Source organism: Nyctereutes procyonoides, unplaced genomic scaffold, assembly GCF_905146905.1.
Source record: "Nyctereutes procyonoides isolate TBG_1078 unplaced genomic scaffold, NYPRO_anot_genome, whole genome shotgun sequence".
Lineage (NCBI taxonomy): Eukaryota > Metazoa > Chordata > Mammalia > Carnivora > Canidae > Nyctereutes > Nyctereutes procyonoides.
Window position 1 is genome coordinate 16,139,864 of NW_026575145.1, and position 18,116 is coordinate 16,157,979.

At 42.1% G+C, this 18,116-nt stretch overlaps 1 protein-coding gene across 2 annotated transcripts; it reads right to left on the reverse strand.

Annotated features, from left to right (window-relative positions):
- Positions 1 to 208: 208 nt before the first annotated feature.
- Positions 209 to 15,078, reverse strand: COCH (cochlin). Of its 2 annotated transcripts, XM_055309224.1 has the most exons (12): positions 15,039 to 15,078; positions 14,668 to 14,721; positions 14,526 to 14,582; positions 12,512 to 12,668; positions 11,393 to 11,526; positions 10,722 to 10,784; positions 9,617 to 9,661; positions 9,371 to 9,518; positions 5,785 to 5,888; positions 4,857 to 5,083; positions 3,965 to 4,481; positions 209 to 1,165 (listed from the first exon to the last, which is right to left on the reverse strand). In XM_055309224.1, the coding sequence occupies exons 2-12, from the start codon at positions 14,699 to 14,701 to the stop codon at positions 990 to 992; spliced, it is 1,662 nt and encodes a 553-aa protein (XP_055165199.1). In that variant the 5' UTR covers positions 14,702 to 14,721; positions 15,039 to 15,078; the 3' UTR covers positions 209 to 989. The 2 variants fall into 2 exon arrangements, with proteins under 2 accessions (XP_055165199.1, XP_055165198.1); XM_055309223.1 differs by lacking the exon at positions 15,039 to 15,078 and having other exon boundaries at positions 14,668 to 15,024.
- Between the last annotated feature and the right edge of the window lie 3,038 nt (positions 15,079 to 18,116).

Here is an 18,116-nt window from a genome sequence, read left to right on the forward strand (position 1 = left end):
TTTTTGTTGAACTAACCAAAAGCATCTCCTGCTGTCTAACTTAGTCGTGGCTGTGTAGAATGCCTAGAACAGTACACATTCAATAAGTAATTGAATAAATTTAAGAAAAATTTCAGAATTGGTCTTTCTGCATTAAATAGTGAATACAGGATTTTTCACATGTCCCAGCAATAGATACTTGGAATAATAAAAGTAAAGCAGCTTAGAATAATAGTCACTAACAGTTTTATTGCTTAAATAAGTCAGACTATAATATTTTTTCCTGCAGTTCTACCTTTAATGTTTTTCCTCAGAGCCAGATGTTTACAAGTAGTAAGTAAAAATTTACCAACTTAGCTTTCTTTTCAGCACATGGATGACTTTTAGAGTATAAGCCAAATATATCTATACACATATAAAATTAAGGCTATAAATAGAAAAATACCAAGCATTCCTGTTATCTTGTTCAGTGTGATATATGTTATGCTACTATGAAAATACACTACAAAGGAAATGATTCTTAATTCCCTTCCACTTCATAATTATAACTTTAATATATTAAGTAACAATGTTTTAAGACATCTATTGGGGCAAAATACTTAACATTTAAACTGAATTAAAGAACTATTTAATTTTTCTTATTTAATACAGAATGATTAGAGAAGGAATGTTGCTTTTGTTCTGAGCATCATAGTCTTATTGAACTATGGAATTTGCATCTCTACATTTAATTTGCATTTTAGAATTATTAAGATTTAGATGCATGATATCTCCTCTTTCCTGAGTTTCTAAGGGTCATGATTATGAAGCCTTGGCAGTGTTTAACAATTCTAAATTGTCAGAAGGTTGTAGCTTTAAATGAATGCTTATTTGCTTGAAATAGCTGTTGGCATTTTTAATATAAGAGTTTTGCATCTGATCCTAGTATGCTATATAGTATTTTGGTATTATGAGAAAATGACATTTTCTATCTTCTTGCACTTTTTCTTTCAGTTGCCAAATTGTCACCATTATTGCTGGGATTCCAAGAAATCTCTACAAATGCCTCTGATGACATCAGAAACAATTGGTTCTAATCCTGTGAATTCCCTTGTGAAGAAAGCATGTGACTCCTTTGGTTTAGAGGCCATATCTTTCAGGTCATCCAAAGGTGCCCAAGCCACACCAACAGAGAAGATGGTGATACCTACAATGAAAATATTTTTAAGTGAAGTAAAATCAAGTTCCAGCTTATATATAAAATCAGGTGTAAATATTTTTCATGAATTAGTTCATAATGGTAGAGGAAACTCTGTAATGTCCAAAAAACAATCTCCACCAAGTGGTTAGGTAGGCTTTAACAGTCATTGAGATGAGAATGGCTAAGCAGTTGGGTCAAAAACAAGCTTTGCCACCAGTATAATTTACCATATTAACAGATGAATCACATGATCACTGGCAAATTTTTGATACCCTGAAAAACATCTTTAAAAAAAAAAAACCTACAAAAAAATAATAATAAAATAATAAATAACTACATGGGCAGCCCGGGTGGCTCAGCGGCTTAGCGCCATCTGCAGCCCAGGGTGTGATCCTGGAGACCCAGGATCGAGTCCCACGTCGGGCTTCCTTCATGGAAGGAAGGAAGCCTCTCATGAATAAATAAAATTTTTAAAAAAATTAAAACTACAATAGGGGCACCTGGGTGACTCAGTAGTTGAGTGTCTACCTTTGGCTCAGGTCATGATCCCAGGGTCCTGGGATAGAGTCCCGCATTGGGCTCCCCAGAGGGAGCCTGCTTCTCCCTCTGCCTGTGTCTGCCTCTCTCTGTGTCTCCTAAATAAACTACAATAACATTCTTAGTGAAATGGTGAAAACTTCCTTAGATTGGCCTGAGAATGGGCTACCTGTCCTCACTCCAGTTAATCATTTTACTGGAGTTATAGACAATGTAACTGCATGAAAGAATGGCACAAAATTTGGGATACATAAATGGAAGTTTTCTAAGGCTATTGCATTGTCAGGGATGGCAACTAGGCTTCGGTGAATAATGAGAACCTTCCATTTGGATGTGTAGGTTACATTGGCAAATTTGCCAGTAGTCAGTCAGTGTCTAACCCCTAATCCCAAAGCAAAAATCTAGTGATAAAAGCAGTCAAAGAGAAAGGTGAAGCTGGAATAATTTATCCTAGTTACACACTGAGGCATAACATCTGCGTTCCCATGTGCTATATAGAAAGAAGGCTTTTACTCGACTACGATTTGGTTAGGGTGATAACAAGCATTGGTTTGTCATCCCAAGTGTGGTAGTTTTTTTAGCAGATTCTTCATGTACCCTACCATCTTTTCTTTTGGGTGAAATTCCCTATAGAGTGTTTCTCTTCTATTTAAGACTTCACCCCCCTTCTAGTGGTATTCAGTGCTCAGAGTTGTGAATATTTAAGATATAAATCAGGTTTAGTTTATATAAAAGCTCCTTGAAACAATTTCTGGTTTATCACCCCCAGTCAATACTCCTCTACCCTAACAGAAGTAAAGTTCTCCCCACAGTTTTCCTTACTTGTAGATTGAATTCAAGCTCAGAATCATTAGCTCATTAACTTTAAAAAAAAAAAGTTAGGGCCTAGCTCTGTAAGCCTATCTTGTATTCTGGCTTTTGTTAACTTTGACCTCATGATCACTAAAGGATAATTTTCATGAAAATGGTGTGCCCCAACCCTCTGAAGTTCAACTAATTACATAGGGAAGATATATTTGAGTTAATCTAGTTCATTTAATTCAGTGTAAATCTAAGCCTGCTAACCATAAATTAGTTAAGTAATTATATTTTTAAGAATTTACAAGAGCGAGTGACACAGTGTATGCACAAATGGAGAGAAGGGCAGAGGGAGAAAAACCCTCAAGCAGACTCCCCATGGAACGCGCAGCCCCTTGTGGGGCTTGGTCCTATAACTGAGATCATGACCTGAGCCGAAAACAAGAGTTGCAGACTTAACCGACTGAGCTACCCAGGTGCTCCTGTAAGCTACATTTTTAAGAATGATAGCAAACAGGTCTTTGATCTGGATTAGCTGCTGATGTCTTAAATGGCATGTAACAGTTCTCTACCCACTAAATGACAGTATTCCACCAATATAAAAGTACATAATTGAAAAAAAGAAGTACATAAGTGCATTAAAACGTGCTAATAAGTATCAAAGGAAAAAGGTGAAGTCATTGGGAACTAAATAGGGAAAAGAACGTATGTAGGAGTATAGAAAAATGCAAGGTTGCTAATTCCCCTCTCCCAAGTTAGCGTTTTGCTTTTTAGGTATTACTGGACTGCAATCACTCAGTTTCATCCCCGGAAAGGGAATGCTAGCTTTTTGTTGCCCTATTTGATCTCAGCAACACATTATGCTAATATTTTCAGGAACAAGTGGGCTTTGCCAAAAGTAATATTAAGGTTGGGGTAAGGGAGAAAGAAGACCTCTTTATACCCTTTTACAACAGCAGAGTGTGTTTTTATTATCGCAAGAAGAAAAAGTAAAAAGGAAATTTAGATGGAATAGAATTAAAGTCTACTGGTGACCTTATCATCTAAGAAAATTCATGCCAGACTCAAAACTACTAAAAAAAGGATTAATTATCAAATAGATTCATGGTAAATTATGATAAACTGTGATTTTGGGGGGGACATATTCCAAGTTTGAGCCAAACATAAGCACTTGTAACATGTTTCCTTGACATATGACATGATTCTCATGGCAATTCTCCCAATAATACAGACTGCCTGGGTTTGAATACTGGCCTCACCACTTGCTAGCTATGTGATTTTGAGGAAATATGTTTCTTTGTCCATATAATGAGATTCATAGGGCTGGTTTGACAATTAAGTCAGCTAATACTGGGTAAAGCTCTTTGAACAATACCATAATGTGTTTGTTCAATAAAATAAATGCCTAAGTTTATATTTACAAAACTTACAGAACCCCTCCATTCCCTACCCAAAGGACAAGAACCTTACCTGCATCATGTGCAGCAGCAGCAGGACCTCGAACATCATCATAGGACTGTCCATCTGTGACAATTACCAGGAAGTTCTTGTTGGGGCTATCCCTCACGGGACCAAACACATTTCTAACCGTGAAGGAGATGGCATCACCTGTAGCTGTTCCACCACTCATGTAGCGAATGTTTCTGATAACAGCTAGGACATTCTCTTTGGTGCTATAATCAGTGAAACTGAATTCTGTGCGCTGATCATAGGTGAACTGTACAGCAGCTATCTTGGCACCAATGTCTGAGATTTCAAAAGTCTTGGCTATGTTGGAAACAAATTCAAGCATGAGGCGAAAATTACTGTCTCCAACACTGCTAGAGCCATCAATTAGAAAGGCAATGTTCACTGAGTTGTAACAGGTCTTGCTGCACATCATTTGCTCATGACTGCAGAGTTTCTGTACCAGAGGCTTTACATATTTTGTGGTGCCAAACCAATTAGGCATGTGGTAAGAGAAGAAGCCATTATTCCGACAGACAGCCTATGGGTGAGACATAAAATTATTTCTTCTTAAAAATTATAGAATGTTTTTTTTTTTAATTTTTATTTATTTATGATAGGCACACAGTGAGAGAGAGAGAGGCAGAGACATAGGCAGAGGGAGAAGCAGGCTCCATGCACCATGAGCCCGACGTGGGATTCGATCCCGGGTCTCCAGGATCGCGCCCTGGGCCAAAGGCAGGTGCCAAACCACTGCGCCACCCAGGGATCCCCCTATAGAATGTTTTTATAGTTTTTTTTTAAATGTTTCTATCTTGACTGTTCAAAGTTAATCCAGGTAAGGGCCAGTCAGCACTATGCCTTGAGGCCCAAAACTAAATCACTACTGTAACATAAGACACCTTCACCTCCTTACCTTGTCAATAAATGCAACATCCTGAACCATCCCCAGCTCCTCAGGGATAGGCTTGGCCACAGAAACTATAAATACATTGACACCGAATTCTCTGGCCACGATGCCTGCTTCCTCAATGTCATCAGAAGGCCAGCCATCAATAAATACCACCACCACTTTGGGGATCCCTCTTCTTACTCCAGTGTCGGCTGTGAAGAATTTCTGGGCAGTATGCTTCAAGGCTTTTCCTAGGTTTGAAAAAGAAGTAAGCTGGAACAGCACCACTGCTCAAATGATATCTCTATTTCCCCGTACCAACTTGAAGCTACCAAAAGTTTAAGAATTTAACTTACATAGAACTTAGTTCTCTAATAGATGGGAAAGTTTATCCATCAGGCTTTTTTTTTTTTTCTTGGCTTCACAACCCACATTACTTCCCCCATCACCTCCCAGAAGCCTTATGTTTCCTTACCATACATCAATCATCAGTCAGAAACACAACTGACTCCCACTACTGTACTTTTGCTATCTATCCCCTTAGTGACTGACTAGTACCACTAAAGACTCAGAACAAGAAATGTCCCTTCAGAGGGTCTATAGTGCTACTCTAGCTCTTTCTGCATTTGTTAAATCAGTCTGTTGATCTTTGCTTCTTTTTAACATGCTGAACAGGGCCTTCTCTAAAGCGGCTATCTGTCCTACCCAATATAAGGATAATAAAGCACAATTCTTTTTTTGTGTTTTAAACAGCACTATTAATGAGCACTTTGGTATATTTTCCATTATAAATTGAGTATCTTAGATGATCAAGTACAAACCTAGTCAAGATTTCAGTGTCAGGAGGAAGAGTTTCACATCTGCTTATATAAAATAGCCTAATGCTGTTCTGCATGTATGATCACTCATAATCCTCTCCTCTATTACATCCCAGATGCCAAAGTCTACTTACCTGTATTGGAATTACCCCCTCTGAAACCCACTTCCTTTATGGCAAACAAAACATCTTTGGGTGATGTAAAGTTTTTCAAGTAAAATTCTATTTTGGGATGTTCACTAAGTGGAAAAATGAAAAAATGTTACCTAGGGAGAACTGGAAAGGTAAAACAAGCAACATTATATACCTTAGAAAAAAAGTCTTTAAATCAGACAATGCCTAAGTTTCTTTCTTAATTCTGTAGTATACAGTCAATTAAGGTATTGCCTCCTCATTTGAATTTTAAGGCCTCTTGCAGAAATGTACCAAAAACCTTTGCTACCTTGGTTTATTTTATTCTGGGTAATATGCTAAATACATATTACATATATCATTTCATTATAACTTCACAAGGCAGAAACTATTATCCTTACTACATAAATGACGAAACTGAGGCTCAGAATATTTAGGTAACTTGTCCAACAAAACATAGCTGCACTTCATATTCAGGTTTGTCTGGTTCCAGAGTCCATGCCTAAACTATATGGTGCCCCTGAAAATAGGCCTGGCCCAGAGCACCACTTCATGGAAATCTGCAGAGTTGGGCAGCAGAGAGTTGGAAGGAGGCTGGGTGTGAGGCTAGGTCTGTTCCAGTGCGAGACTCTGGAAGTACTCAACAGTGTCTGTCTATAAAATAATCAGGTTTCTGGTCAGAAGAGAGGCAATGTCAAGGACACTGGGATTAACATTTTAAAACTGAGAAGGTACAAGAAAATTGTGAAGTATTACAATATTTCTGTTATAATGATATTGACATCCTAATGTATATTATAAGATCTGGGACTTTATTTTGGATTTTATTTAGTCATCAGAGACACAGAGAGAGAGGCACAGAGAGAAGCAGGGGAGCCTGATGTGGGACTCGATTCCAGGACCCCAGGATCACGACCAGAGCCAAAGGCAGATGCTCAACCACTGAGCTACCCAGGTGCCCCAGGGATTTTCCATATTTAATAGTAAAAGGATTTCAGCTCATTTTTATCACTGCTCTGTTCCTTAGAGACCATGCTGAGTAAAAACAGTTAAAGCACCATTTGTTGTTTAGTTTTTAGTTTTTAGATAAGTCAGTATTTCATTAAGTGCAACATTTTAAGATCTCAGTATTATCAGTTGCCACTAAGTCAAGAATTTTGAGGGACAAGTATAGCACTGGTTGTATTTCTGTATATCTGGTGGAATGCTAGGTCACAAAATCAGATATTATGGGTTGATAACCTTTTCATTTTATTTTTATTTTTTTATTTTTTTTAAAGATTTCATTTATTTATTCATAGAAACACAGAGAGAGAATGAGAGGCAGAGGGAGAAGCAGGCCCCATGCAGAGAGCCCAATGTGGGACTTGATCAAGGGTCTCCAGGATCACGCCCTGGGCTGCAGGTGGTGCTAAACTGCTGGCGCCACTGAGGCTGCCCAACCTTTTCATTTTAATGGTCACTTTTCAACTATCTAAATTGTGGATGAGATTTAGTCTTGTTTTTGCATCCTTAATGATATGTTCTGTTTTTCTGCCTAAATATAAACTCTTGATATAGTTTATTTTGGTGTTCTTCCTAAAATATGAAAACTATAAGCCAAGAAGTTTATAGAGAAGCTTGTCTTTGAGACTACAAGATAGTGTAGCTTTCGTTTTGAAAAAGAATTGGATACAAAGTGCAAGGGAAAAAAATTAAGAAGAAAGGTACTGAGGGGAATTTGCCCCCTGGGATGTTAAAATGAACACTAAAGCTACAATTATCAAAGCATTGTAGAAAATATGTAAAATTGGCTTATAGATCAAGGAAACTGACTTGCCTAAACTTGTATATAAAATTGATAAATCAAAAAAATAAAATAAAATAAAATTGATAAATCAATGGAATAAGAAGCTCATTTGTTTTAAAGGTGTGGGAAAATGGTTAAATTATGTAGAAAACAAAGTTAAATTCTCATACCAAAAAAATTTATCTAAATTAAGAACCAGTTGTAAAAAATAACAAATGAAATAGACATTAATATTTGTTGTACTGGTGTTACACTCACACACTGCTGATAGCAGTTTAAACTGGATCAGCTTTCTAGAAAGCAATTTAACTTTGTATCAGAAGTCTTAAAAATGTCAGAACCTTTTGATACAAATCTCACTTTTAGGAATCTAGTCTAATGAACTAATCAAAGATGGCACAAGGATGACATAAGGATGTTAATCACAATGTAATACGTAATGGTTAAAAAAACAATGGTTAAGCAAATAATCATGCAAAGGAACATTATAAAACTTTTTTTTAAGAGTGTGTGCATGAGCAGGGGTGAGTAGTTGGGTAGGGGAGGTGGGACAGGGAGAGAGAGAATCTTAAGTAGGCTCCACACCCAGCACGGGGCCCACATGGGGCTGGATCTCACAACCCTGAGATCATGACCTGAGCTGAAATCAAGAGTCAGATGCTTAACTGACTGAGACACCCAGGCACCCCAAACATCATTTTTTGAAAAGTAGTTGTCATCTGGTAAAATGCTCAAAATACTAAGGGATGAAAAAATAGGACATGAGATATTTTTTTAGTTGGAGCTTTTGAAAAAGCAATACACATGTAGAAGGGTAGGGGATAGGCAAAATGGGTGAGGAAGAGTGGGAGTTGCAGGTTTCCAGCTGTGAAATAAAATATACAGCATAAAGAATGTAGTCATTTGCATGTAATAGCATCCTATGGAGACAAATGGTAGCTACACTTACAGTAAGCATAGAGTAACATATAGAAATGTTGAATCACTATGCTGTACACCTGAATCTAATGTAACATTGGGCGTCAACTATACTTCAATTATACACACAGGTACAAAAGATTAATCAGTGGCTTAAGAGTCTGCCTTCAGCTCAAGTCATGATCCTAGGGTCTTGGAATTGAGCCCCATGTCAGTCTCCCTGCTTAGTGGGGAGTCTGCTTCTCCCTCTCCCTACACCCTTCTCTCCAGTCATTCTCTCTCTCTCTCTCAAATAAGTGAATATTTTTTAAAATAAAGGGGGTCATAAAATATTTTATAGTGATTATCTCTGAGGGGCATATTTGGGAAATTGGTTTTCTTTCTTGTGCTCTACATGTTTTTCAAGCTTTCTAGAGTGAGCATATTATAATCCTAAAAGCCATCAGCATTATTTTTAAATGAATAAAATTTAAGAGGTTGAGCTTCAGATCTCCAAGGAACTATGGGAAATGTCTAAAAGAATGACAGAATAGGGAGGAGGAATAGACCTATTACTTTTTTTGGCAAAAAGGAATTGGGAATTGAGCAGAGTGTATGTACAGAGGTAATTAGTATGAGCAACAAAACCTTTTAGTCTACCTTCTGGTCCTCAAATAGCATATAATTCTCAATCTTTTTATTCCAGAAAGGAAGGACTTAGACTTACCTAGTCTGCTTAGGCAATCTTAAATCCTTTATTTATAGTATGGGAACTCAGACTGTCCACAACTCAGTTGTTAATTGAACTATGTCAATGTGTTAATTGAACTAAAATGCATGTATCCACTAAAAGGATTGATCATTTATCATCAAGTCTCCACCCACTTTAAATAAGATTGGTACCTGGCTTGAACAAGGCCCACATGTGGTCCTTCTGTTCCAATTCCCAACATTAGAGCCACTTTGCCAACAAAATTCTTCTGTAGATTAAATCGGCGCTGCCCAATATTGAAACTTCCATCAATCAGAAATGCAATGTCTGCTTTACAGTCTGTAAATACCCAAACAAGTTTTTTTGTTAGCAGTTACAAGAGGAGGGAGGAAAGGGGAGAGAATGTTATTTTCCTCAATGGATATATGGACTCTTACCTTTATTGCCAGTTTTCTTCTCAGGTGTTTTCTTCAGTCGTTTACCTGAAACAAAGGAAGCCCTTGGCATTAGTAAAAGGAAGACAGTTTCATAGCAAGAAGTCCACATGGGGAAAAGCTAATGACAAAGGAGTATCATTCTTTAAAATACTTGTTTTTAAAAAATTTATTTCCTAAAAACATTTTTTTCTCACAATTTTCTGGATGGGGAAGCAATGTCCCAGCAAAGAAACAAGTCAGAACTGTTGTAGGCCTATATATTTGATATGCCACTAATCCAGGACTTGGTGGATTATCCAAGTCCACATCTCAAACCCACAGTTGAGGCAGGACTGGAAACTAGAGTTAGATTCTAATGTTCCTAATTTATTTGACTTTAAAACTGCCACAATCTTAGTAAAGGAGATCCCTGGCTATATGTTAAAATGGACACACACTAATTACTTTTTTTCATATGGCAACTAGGAGGTTCCAGTTTTACTTTGTTCAGTTTCTAGGCATGGGATTTATCTACTCAGACAGAAATAGCACTTCAAGAGAATGTCTGGGAGCAGAGTTTGTAACTGAAAATATAAAAAGGAAAGGAATTTGAAATATAAAATGTTTCTCTATGTAATACACTAGTAAACTTAAGATATTTGTTTTGTCGGCTTTAAAATTTTTTTTAAAGATTTTATTTGAGGGCACCTGGGTGGTTCAGTCACTTAAACCTCTGCCTTTGGCTCAGGTCGTGATCTGGAGATCCTCAGATCAAGCCGCATGTTGGGCTCTCTGCTCAGCAGGGAGTCTGCTTCCTTCTCTCTCTCTCTCTCTCAATAAATAAATAAAATCTTATTTGAGAAAGCGAAAGAGAGAGAGAGAGAACATGAGCAGGGGAGGGGCAGAGGGAGAGGAAGAAGCAGGCTTTCTGCTGAGTGCAAACTCAACGCGGGTGGGGGGGGGTGGGGGAACCTTGAGATGAGGTCAGATGCTTAGCTGACTGAGCCACCCAGGCACCCCTGTTTTGTGTATAACATCAGTTTCCTTTTGAAAGCTATCAATAAATTTATTTGTAATTTCCAAATGCTGTGCCAGATGGCAAGGAGATAACTTCCATATTTCATACCTGTTGGTGGACGTGCTGTGGACACGGCTTGTCCTGTGGCTTCCTGGGTACCACTTTTTCCTTCTGTTAAAATAAAGAAAAGACTATTTTTTTCCTCTTCTTTCTTTACCATCAAAGCATAATGAATCTAATTTAGGGGTCTCTAGGATGATAAATGTAATCGATGATAAATATAATTGAGTGATGGCAATTGCATGAGTACTTGCTTCATGCTCGTTTCAAAGAACCAAAATGGGTTCTTATGTATTAAATCAGATCTTAAAAGGATCACCAAAAATGAATTCACATTCATTTTCATTCACCAGTTTTTTGATTCAGTGTTACGTGGTAAAAGTCAGGGAATTCTGATTACAGACAATGCAAGTTTGTTTGTTTTTCTTTCTTTCTTTTTTAAAGTAGGCTCCACACCCAGCATGGAGCCCAACATGGGGCTTGAACTCAGGATCCTGAGACCAGGACTGGAGCTAAAATTAAGAGTCAGATGCTTAACTGACTGAGTCTTTGCCTGTCCAGTCCCCTGACTGTAACCTTTAGTTGATTCCTTTGAGTCTTGATTGCAGGCTTTTCCATCAGAGTCTAAGAGGTTGGATTAAGAAAAGCATAAAACTTTTTTTTTGGAGGGTGGTGAGGCAATATTTACACAAAAGTAAGAATAATATAATTGTACCTACTTGTCACTGTGAAAGAAGCAGACCATCTGGAAAGTGTCTGAGACTGAATGCCATTGGCAACTACTGAGGAATAGTTTTCTCGACCTGGTAGGCTGTATATTCGCACAGGTCCCCCTGAGTTGCTGATTACTCCCCTGCAACACAGAAAAACAACTGATAGTGTACCCACGCTTTTTCAGGAGTACCTGACTGACTTACAGAACCATGTTCTGATTAATCAAGAAAATAGTTCATCAGGGAAGATATATAAGGATGCTGCCAGCCTTTTTAAAAACTTGCTTGCACAGGTACAAAACCTGCCTGGGAAAAATAGTTTTGTGCTGTCAAACTTCTTAAATGTTGATAGGAACATACCTGTAGGATCCTGTTCCCTACAGCTCAGAGATTCAGAGTTAATAGCACCAAATAATTTTCTTAGTTTTCTAAGGTACTTTTATGTCCTTGGACTTCATTTTAAATAAAAGTCTTGGGCGCCTGGGTGGCTCAGTGGTTGAGTGTCTGCCTTTGGCTCAGGTCCTGATCCCGGGGTCCTGGGATCAAGTCCCACATCAGGCTCCTCACCGGGAGTCTACATCTTCCTCTGCCTGTATCTCTGCCTCTCTCTGTGTGTCTCTCATGAATAAATCTTTGGAAGAAAAAAAAAAGTCTTGCAAGATAGCAGAGTGGGTGATGAATATGGGCTCTGGAAGCACACCTGGGCTTTCAGTTCCAGCTCTGGCACTCGCTAACAGCGGCAAGATAGTTGTCAACACTCCTGAGTTCAGTTTCCTCAACTATAAAATTGAATAAAATTGTACCTACTCTGTACAATGGTAGGGTTGTCATGGAAGTTAAAACAATGTCCAGCACACAGTAAAAACACTAATATATTGCATGATTAGGAATTTCTAAAATCACATGGATCTAGCTATCAAGAAGTCATAAAATTTGCCTTTAGTCAGAAAGCTTCCTTTGTATAGCCGGTGCTTCAAGGATACCCACGAAAACCTTAAAAATGTATCTATGTTCTATGGCCAATATTGGAATCAAAAGAAAGAAGCTGAGGAGGTCCATTTGGCTAAAAAGGGAAAGGATATCATCACACTTGGATTTCTCCCTCTTTGGCATGTTTCAGCTTACCTGTGGACAGCTGCTCCACATATGCTTGATACAGACGCATACACTATGTTCCCAAACACAGAGAATTCCTCAAGAGAGCAGCCTCCTGGGCAAAGGACATCTGCTTTCTCTTTCCTGATGTCAAGTCCTCGGGTAAAGCATGTGATAGGAATGGGAACTGAAGAGAAAGGAAGGCATGTAATGACATTCTTAGGATTTTGAGGGGAGGAAAGTGGGATGGGAACTGGGGGTTTATCTCCCTACTAATTTCTACACTTCCTCTTAAGAATATTAAGGTATGTATGGTTCCACACCATTCCAAATTTTAGCTACCCAAAAACCAGTTGTCCAATTTAATCTAGTCCTCAACCACTACAAAGCCTATTGGAAGAATTTTCTCAGTTCTTAACAGTTTGGGAATACATAATTAGAAATAGAACTAGAAAATGATATTAGTCATTCACCATTTATTAATTCATTCTAGAAATACAAAATCTCAATTGTAATAATGAGCCTTGTCTCATGGACCTTCACCAGACCTACCTCAGAGCACCACAGCATGCACAACGGTCAATAAGAGAAAAGCATAAAAGTTCAAAGTATCATGGTGTTTCTCTCCTCAAACCACCAGAGACACTAAATGTGTAACAATGAAAGACTGCCTTTATTTTCTAAGATGTAAATCACTCAACGTATATGGTGTACAGTTTTTGTAAGATTTTAATTTTACAATCATTTCTCAATAGAGTTATGGTCAAATACAGATTATGGTATATTACTTTTTAAATGGTTTTAACTTGTATATCTTTTGTACCTGTAACTATCTTAGATATTTGGCTAATTTTAAGTGGTTTTGTTAAAGTATTAATGATGCCAGCTGTCAGCACAGTAAGAACTAATAAATGGATTTGGAAAAAAAAAAAACTGGACACAGTTGCCTAAGGTAAAGATATTAAATCTGAGCTGAGCCTGTGAGGAACATTTTCCATTTTTTTTTTCTTTTTTAAGTACGCTCCACACTGGGCATGCAGCCCAAAGCAGGGTTTGAACTCACCATCCTGAGATCAAGATCTGAGCTGAGGGACACCTGGGTGGCTCAGTAGTTGAACATCTGCCTCCCTTTGTCTATGTCTCTGCCTCTCTCTGTGTGTCTCTCATGAATAAAATAAAATTTAAAAAAAACAAAAAACAAAAAGAAGACCTGAGCTGAGATCAAGAGTTGGACATTTAACTGACTGAGCCACACAGGTGCCCCAATGAAAAACATTTTCATAGACACGCACGAAACTTTCAAGGTCCCATCCTTTGCTTTTGGAGGACCATTTATACCAGTTTTCCTCTAAATGCAGGGCCTTAAAATTATATCTTAATTTAAGGAAGCCAGTAAAAAGATGTTTCACTTTACAGAATGTCATGTAAACAAACAAACAAACAAAAAAGGTCATGTAGCTCAAGCACCCCTTTTACAGGTGCATAAATTAAAACCCTGGGGTTAATTTGCCCCAGGTCGCACAGCCCAACTCCTGCAGGACAGGAAACAAGGACGTTAGTCTCTTCGAAGTGAAGCCTTTCTATCCGAATTGAACCCGCTTATCTCTGCTCCGAATCTGTCGGTCCGAAGTCGGCTCCGGGGGGCTTCTCCCTGACACCGCGGACAGCCAGGGGCTAGTGTGCCCCTCGGTGGGCCCAAGAATACTCCCCTGCCTTGATCTGGATGCCGATGCTCGGCGTGCCAGGTGCCTCCCGCGATGTGACCGTGGATTCGGGGACGCTTCCTCCTCCGCGTCTTGGGAAGATCGTCCCCATCGGATGCCGGGGCCCCCTCGCGTGCGGGACCGGGGCAAGCTGGCGTAGACGCGCTGCGGGTACGGCGGGGTGTGCGCCGGGCAGCGGCTCCGAGCGGGGCGCCCTCCGGTGCGGTCCCCGCCGCCAAGGTCCAGGGGCTCGGCGTGGGCGCGCTCCTGCCCGCCGCCCCCAGCCCCTCCCACCGCTTGGACCCAGCCCTGCCGGCCCGACCCGGGAGCCCGCGACTCACCGGCTCCGTCGCTGCCCGCAGGCTCCGGCAGCGGCAGCAGCAGCAGCAGACACACCCCTGCGAGAGAGGACAGGCGAGGGCTGGCTGCGGCCCCCACCCCGCTCGGCGCGACGGGAGCGGGTCGGGAGGGGCGCGTACCCACCGAGGCCGAGGACCGGGATCCGGGCTGCCGACATGGTCGAGGGGCTGCGAGGGCCTGGGGGACACGGAGGATGCGAGGGAGGCTCCTGGGACCCGCGGCGCGCCCCTCGTCCCCGCCGCCCCGCGCTCGCCCTCCCCCTGGGGGCCCCGCCCCCCTCGGAAGCCCAGGGCGGCGGACGGGAGAGGCGACCTCGGAGGCCGCTGCCCGGGAGAGGGCGCCTCTCTGAAGGCGACGCTCCGGCTGCACGTCGAGCCACACGCGGCATCGGTGTGCAACCGCGGCCCGGGACAGGGGAGCGGATCGCGGCCGAGAGCCGCTGGAACGACAGAGCAGAGCCTCGGGCAGGCAGCGGGACGCCCAGGGCCGCGCACCTGAGTCGGCGGCTCCGCCCGGCTGCGCCCGAGTGCGGAGAGCGCGGCCCCCGCCGCGGCTATAAAGGCGGCGCCGCGCGCACGAGCTCCGCGCGGGGAGGGGGCGGGGCGGCGAGGAGGGGCGGGGCGGGGCGGCGAGGAGGGGGCGGGGCGGGGCGGGGCGGCGAGGAGGGGCGGGGCGTCCCGGCGGCGGCCGGGTGTCGCAGCAGCGGGGAGCGGCGCGGCCAGCCTCACCGGGTGCGGGGCCCGGGCGCACACGCGGCTCCCGACCCTGAAGCTGCGGCCGTCGGGGGACCCGGGCTCCGCGCTGGCGCGGGCCGCCGGCCGCGCAGAGGGTCGTGCGCCCCGGGAGACCTGCCGGGTCCACGCGGCCTCGGGAGCGAAGTCCCCACCTTCGAGCCCCCGTGGGAACGCAGTTCCCCCTCCTGCGGTGAAAGCACCCTGGGTTTGGCAGACGCGTGCCCCGTGTCTTTAGAGACCCCGTCACCTGATTGGCCGTTCTTTCGGCCTCTGGGACCAGCCTTCCGACTTGGTTTCTGCTGGGATCGGCTCCCCCCCCCCCCCCCCCCCCCCGGCGGGGCTCCGTTGCCTAACGGGTGAGCTCGCCGCGCTGGCCCTGTCCGCCCCGGGCCGAGGACTCCTGCGGCGCTGCCTCTCCGGGTTCCCAGGCCTGTGGTCTGTGGTGACTGCGCGGAGCCTCAGATTTGGTCCTGCGGCCTCGCTCGTCCTGGTAACTTCAACAGGTGGAGATGGGAGAAAGCGGAATTCACAGGGACTGTGCAGACAAGTGACCTCCCGGGCAGTCTAGGAACCACCTCCAGACCCAGGGGAGGCGGCAAGATACCGTTTTGGTTTGTTTGTTTGTTTCCAAACAGCTTTATTTAATCCAAAGAGTAGCGTTTTACTTTGGTCCAAAGAATAACCAATAATGTATATACCGTAAAATCCATCCCTTTTCAATTTAAAAGGCATGTTTTCCCGCGAGTTTAGAGAGTTGTGCAACCATTTCCACCATCCAGTTTTAGAACATTTCCATTTCTCCTAAAAGGATCCCTTCTCATCATTAACAGTCAATTCCCTTTCCCCACCCTCAGCCCTAAGCAACACTGATTTGCTTCCTGTCTACACATTTGCCTTTATGGACATTTTCTGTATTTTTAAATGATTTTTATTTATTTCTTTGAGAGAGAACAAGCAAGGGGAAGGCTAGAGGGAGCCTGATGTGGGGCTCAAACCCAGAGCCTTGGGATCATGAACTGAGTGGAAGGCAGCTGCTTAACCAACTGAGCCACCCAGGTGCCCCGTGGGCATTTTATATAAATGGAATAATATGGCTTCTTTTACTGAGCATAATGGGTTTTGAGGTCTATCCATGTTGTAGCATGCGTGTGTTCTTCCTTTTTATTGCTTAGTAGTATTCTCACACATTTTGTTTTAGGAAAGAAACACCACCACCACCTGGAAACCAAATATTGTAGTGGCTTTACAACTATTTTCTCCATCTGCAATGAGTCAGTATTTGCACCAGGCAACTGCGGAGTGCTGATTTCATTCCCCTTACTATTTGAATGTCTTCTGGAGGGAAAGAGACTAATTTTTTAAAAAGATTTTATTTATTCATGAGAGACACACAGAGAGAGAGAGAGAGGGACAGAGACACAGGCAGAGGGAGAAGCAGGCTCCATGCAGGAGCCCGATGTGGGACTCAATCCTGGGACTCCAGGATCACACCCTGGGCCAAAGGCAGATGCTCAACCACTGAGCCACCCAGAGATCCCAGAAAGGGACTAATTAAATCACATTTGTTGGCTGGGAGGTTTGGGTTTTTTTTTTTAATTCTTATTTTGATGGCTGCTTTAAAGATTTAATCTCTTCCATGGTAGAGAGTTGCCCTTTTCTTAGAAACCCAGTAATCTAGCCACCTCCTTTGCTATTTTTCTTGGGAGAAATTTCAAGCCTTCAGGATTATTAAAATTGTCTTTTTCATTATTGTTTATTGAGTGTCCTCAATCAGCATTGGATGATCTCCTCCCAGTTAGGCTGGGCAGATTGTCATGATGCTACATAATGAGGGAGAGTTCACATCCTGGAAAAAAGCTACCACTCCTCAGCTCAGCAGGCAGATGCCCAAGTGGCCAGAGGGGCACATGCTATTCAGAACTCCTCCAGGGCACAACCCTCCTGTGATGTAATTTCACTGAACCATTTGGCAGACTCAAAACTATGCAGCTATTTCCATGTTTGGCCCTGAGTCTATTAAAGAATAAAGGAAATACCTCATTGAGTTTCATAGTTGTTTACCCAAAGATACAATTTTAATCATTTTGTTTTGAAACATTTAAGAGAGGTTATTCTTCGCTTATTTTCTGGTTTGAAAGGCCAACCAGAGAGAGTGAAGGAGTGAGGATGAGATTTCTCATTCTCACTTACATTGTACCGCATGCTCACGCTAAGTGTAAGGAGGGGAAAATATCTGAGCTTAAGAGGTAGTTTTCTCGGTGTTGGGAATATCTGGAGAGGGAAAGCCAAAGAAATCTGGGTATGTGTGACTTAAAAAGTCTAATTATTAGAAATTACAGTTTTATATTCGGTTGGGTGACATTTCCAGTTATTGTACTCCTGAGATGCCTGGTTAGTTTGCCCTGCTTCAGTTAAGGCTATTTGATACTCAATATTTAGACTAAGTTTCTGCAGAGCAGTGGATTCCTAACTGCGCTGCACAATGGAATCGCCTGGGGGGCTTTAAAAAGTAATGAAGCCTGAGTCCCACCCCAGAGATACTATGTAATTGGTCTGGGATGGGACCAGGGTATTAGAACTTTTTAAAGCTCCGCGGTGATTCTAATGTGCTGCCCAGTGTACATAATACTTAGCTACATGTTAGAGTTAAGCTAATAATTTTAGTTTCTCATTCTTTTTTTTTTAACTTATGTTCTTTTTTTTTTTCTAAGATTTTATTTATTTATTCATGAAAGAGAGAGAGAGAGGCAGAGACACAGGCAGAGGGAGAAGCAGGCTCCATGCAGGGAGCCCAACGCGGGGGACTTGATTCCGGGTCTCCAGGATCACACCCTGGAC

Excerpts from the sequence above, each read along its gene's own strand:
- COCH (XM_055309223.1), bottom strand. The coding sequence starts at position 14,932 with ATGCCGCGTGTGGCTCGACGTGCAGCCGGAGCGTCGCCTTCAGAGAGG. Across the intron at positions 9,662-10,721 it reads CACAGCACGTCCACCAACAG|GTAAACGACTGAAGAAAACA; the intron begins GTATGAAATATG and ends CCTTTGTTTCAG. Across the intron at positions 5,889-9,370 it reads GTGGGCCTTGTTCAAGCCAG|TGAACATCCCAAAATAGAAT; the intron begins GTACCAATCTTA and ends TTTTCCACTTAG.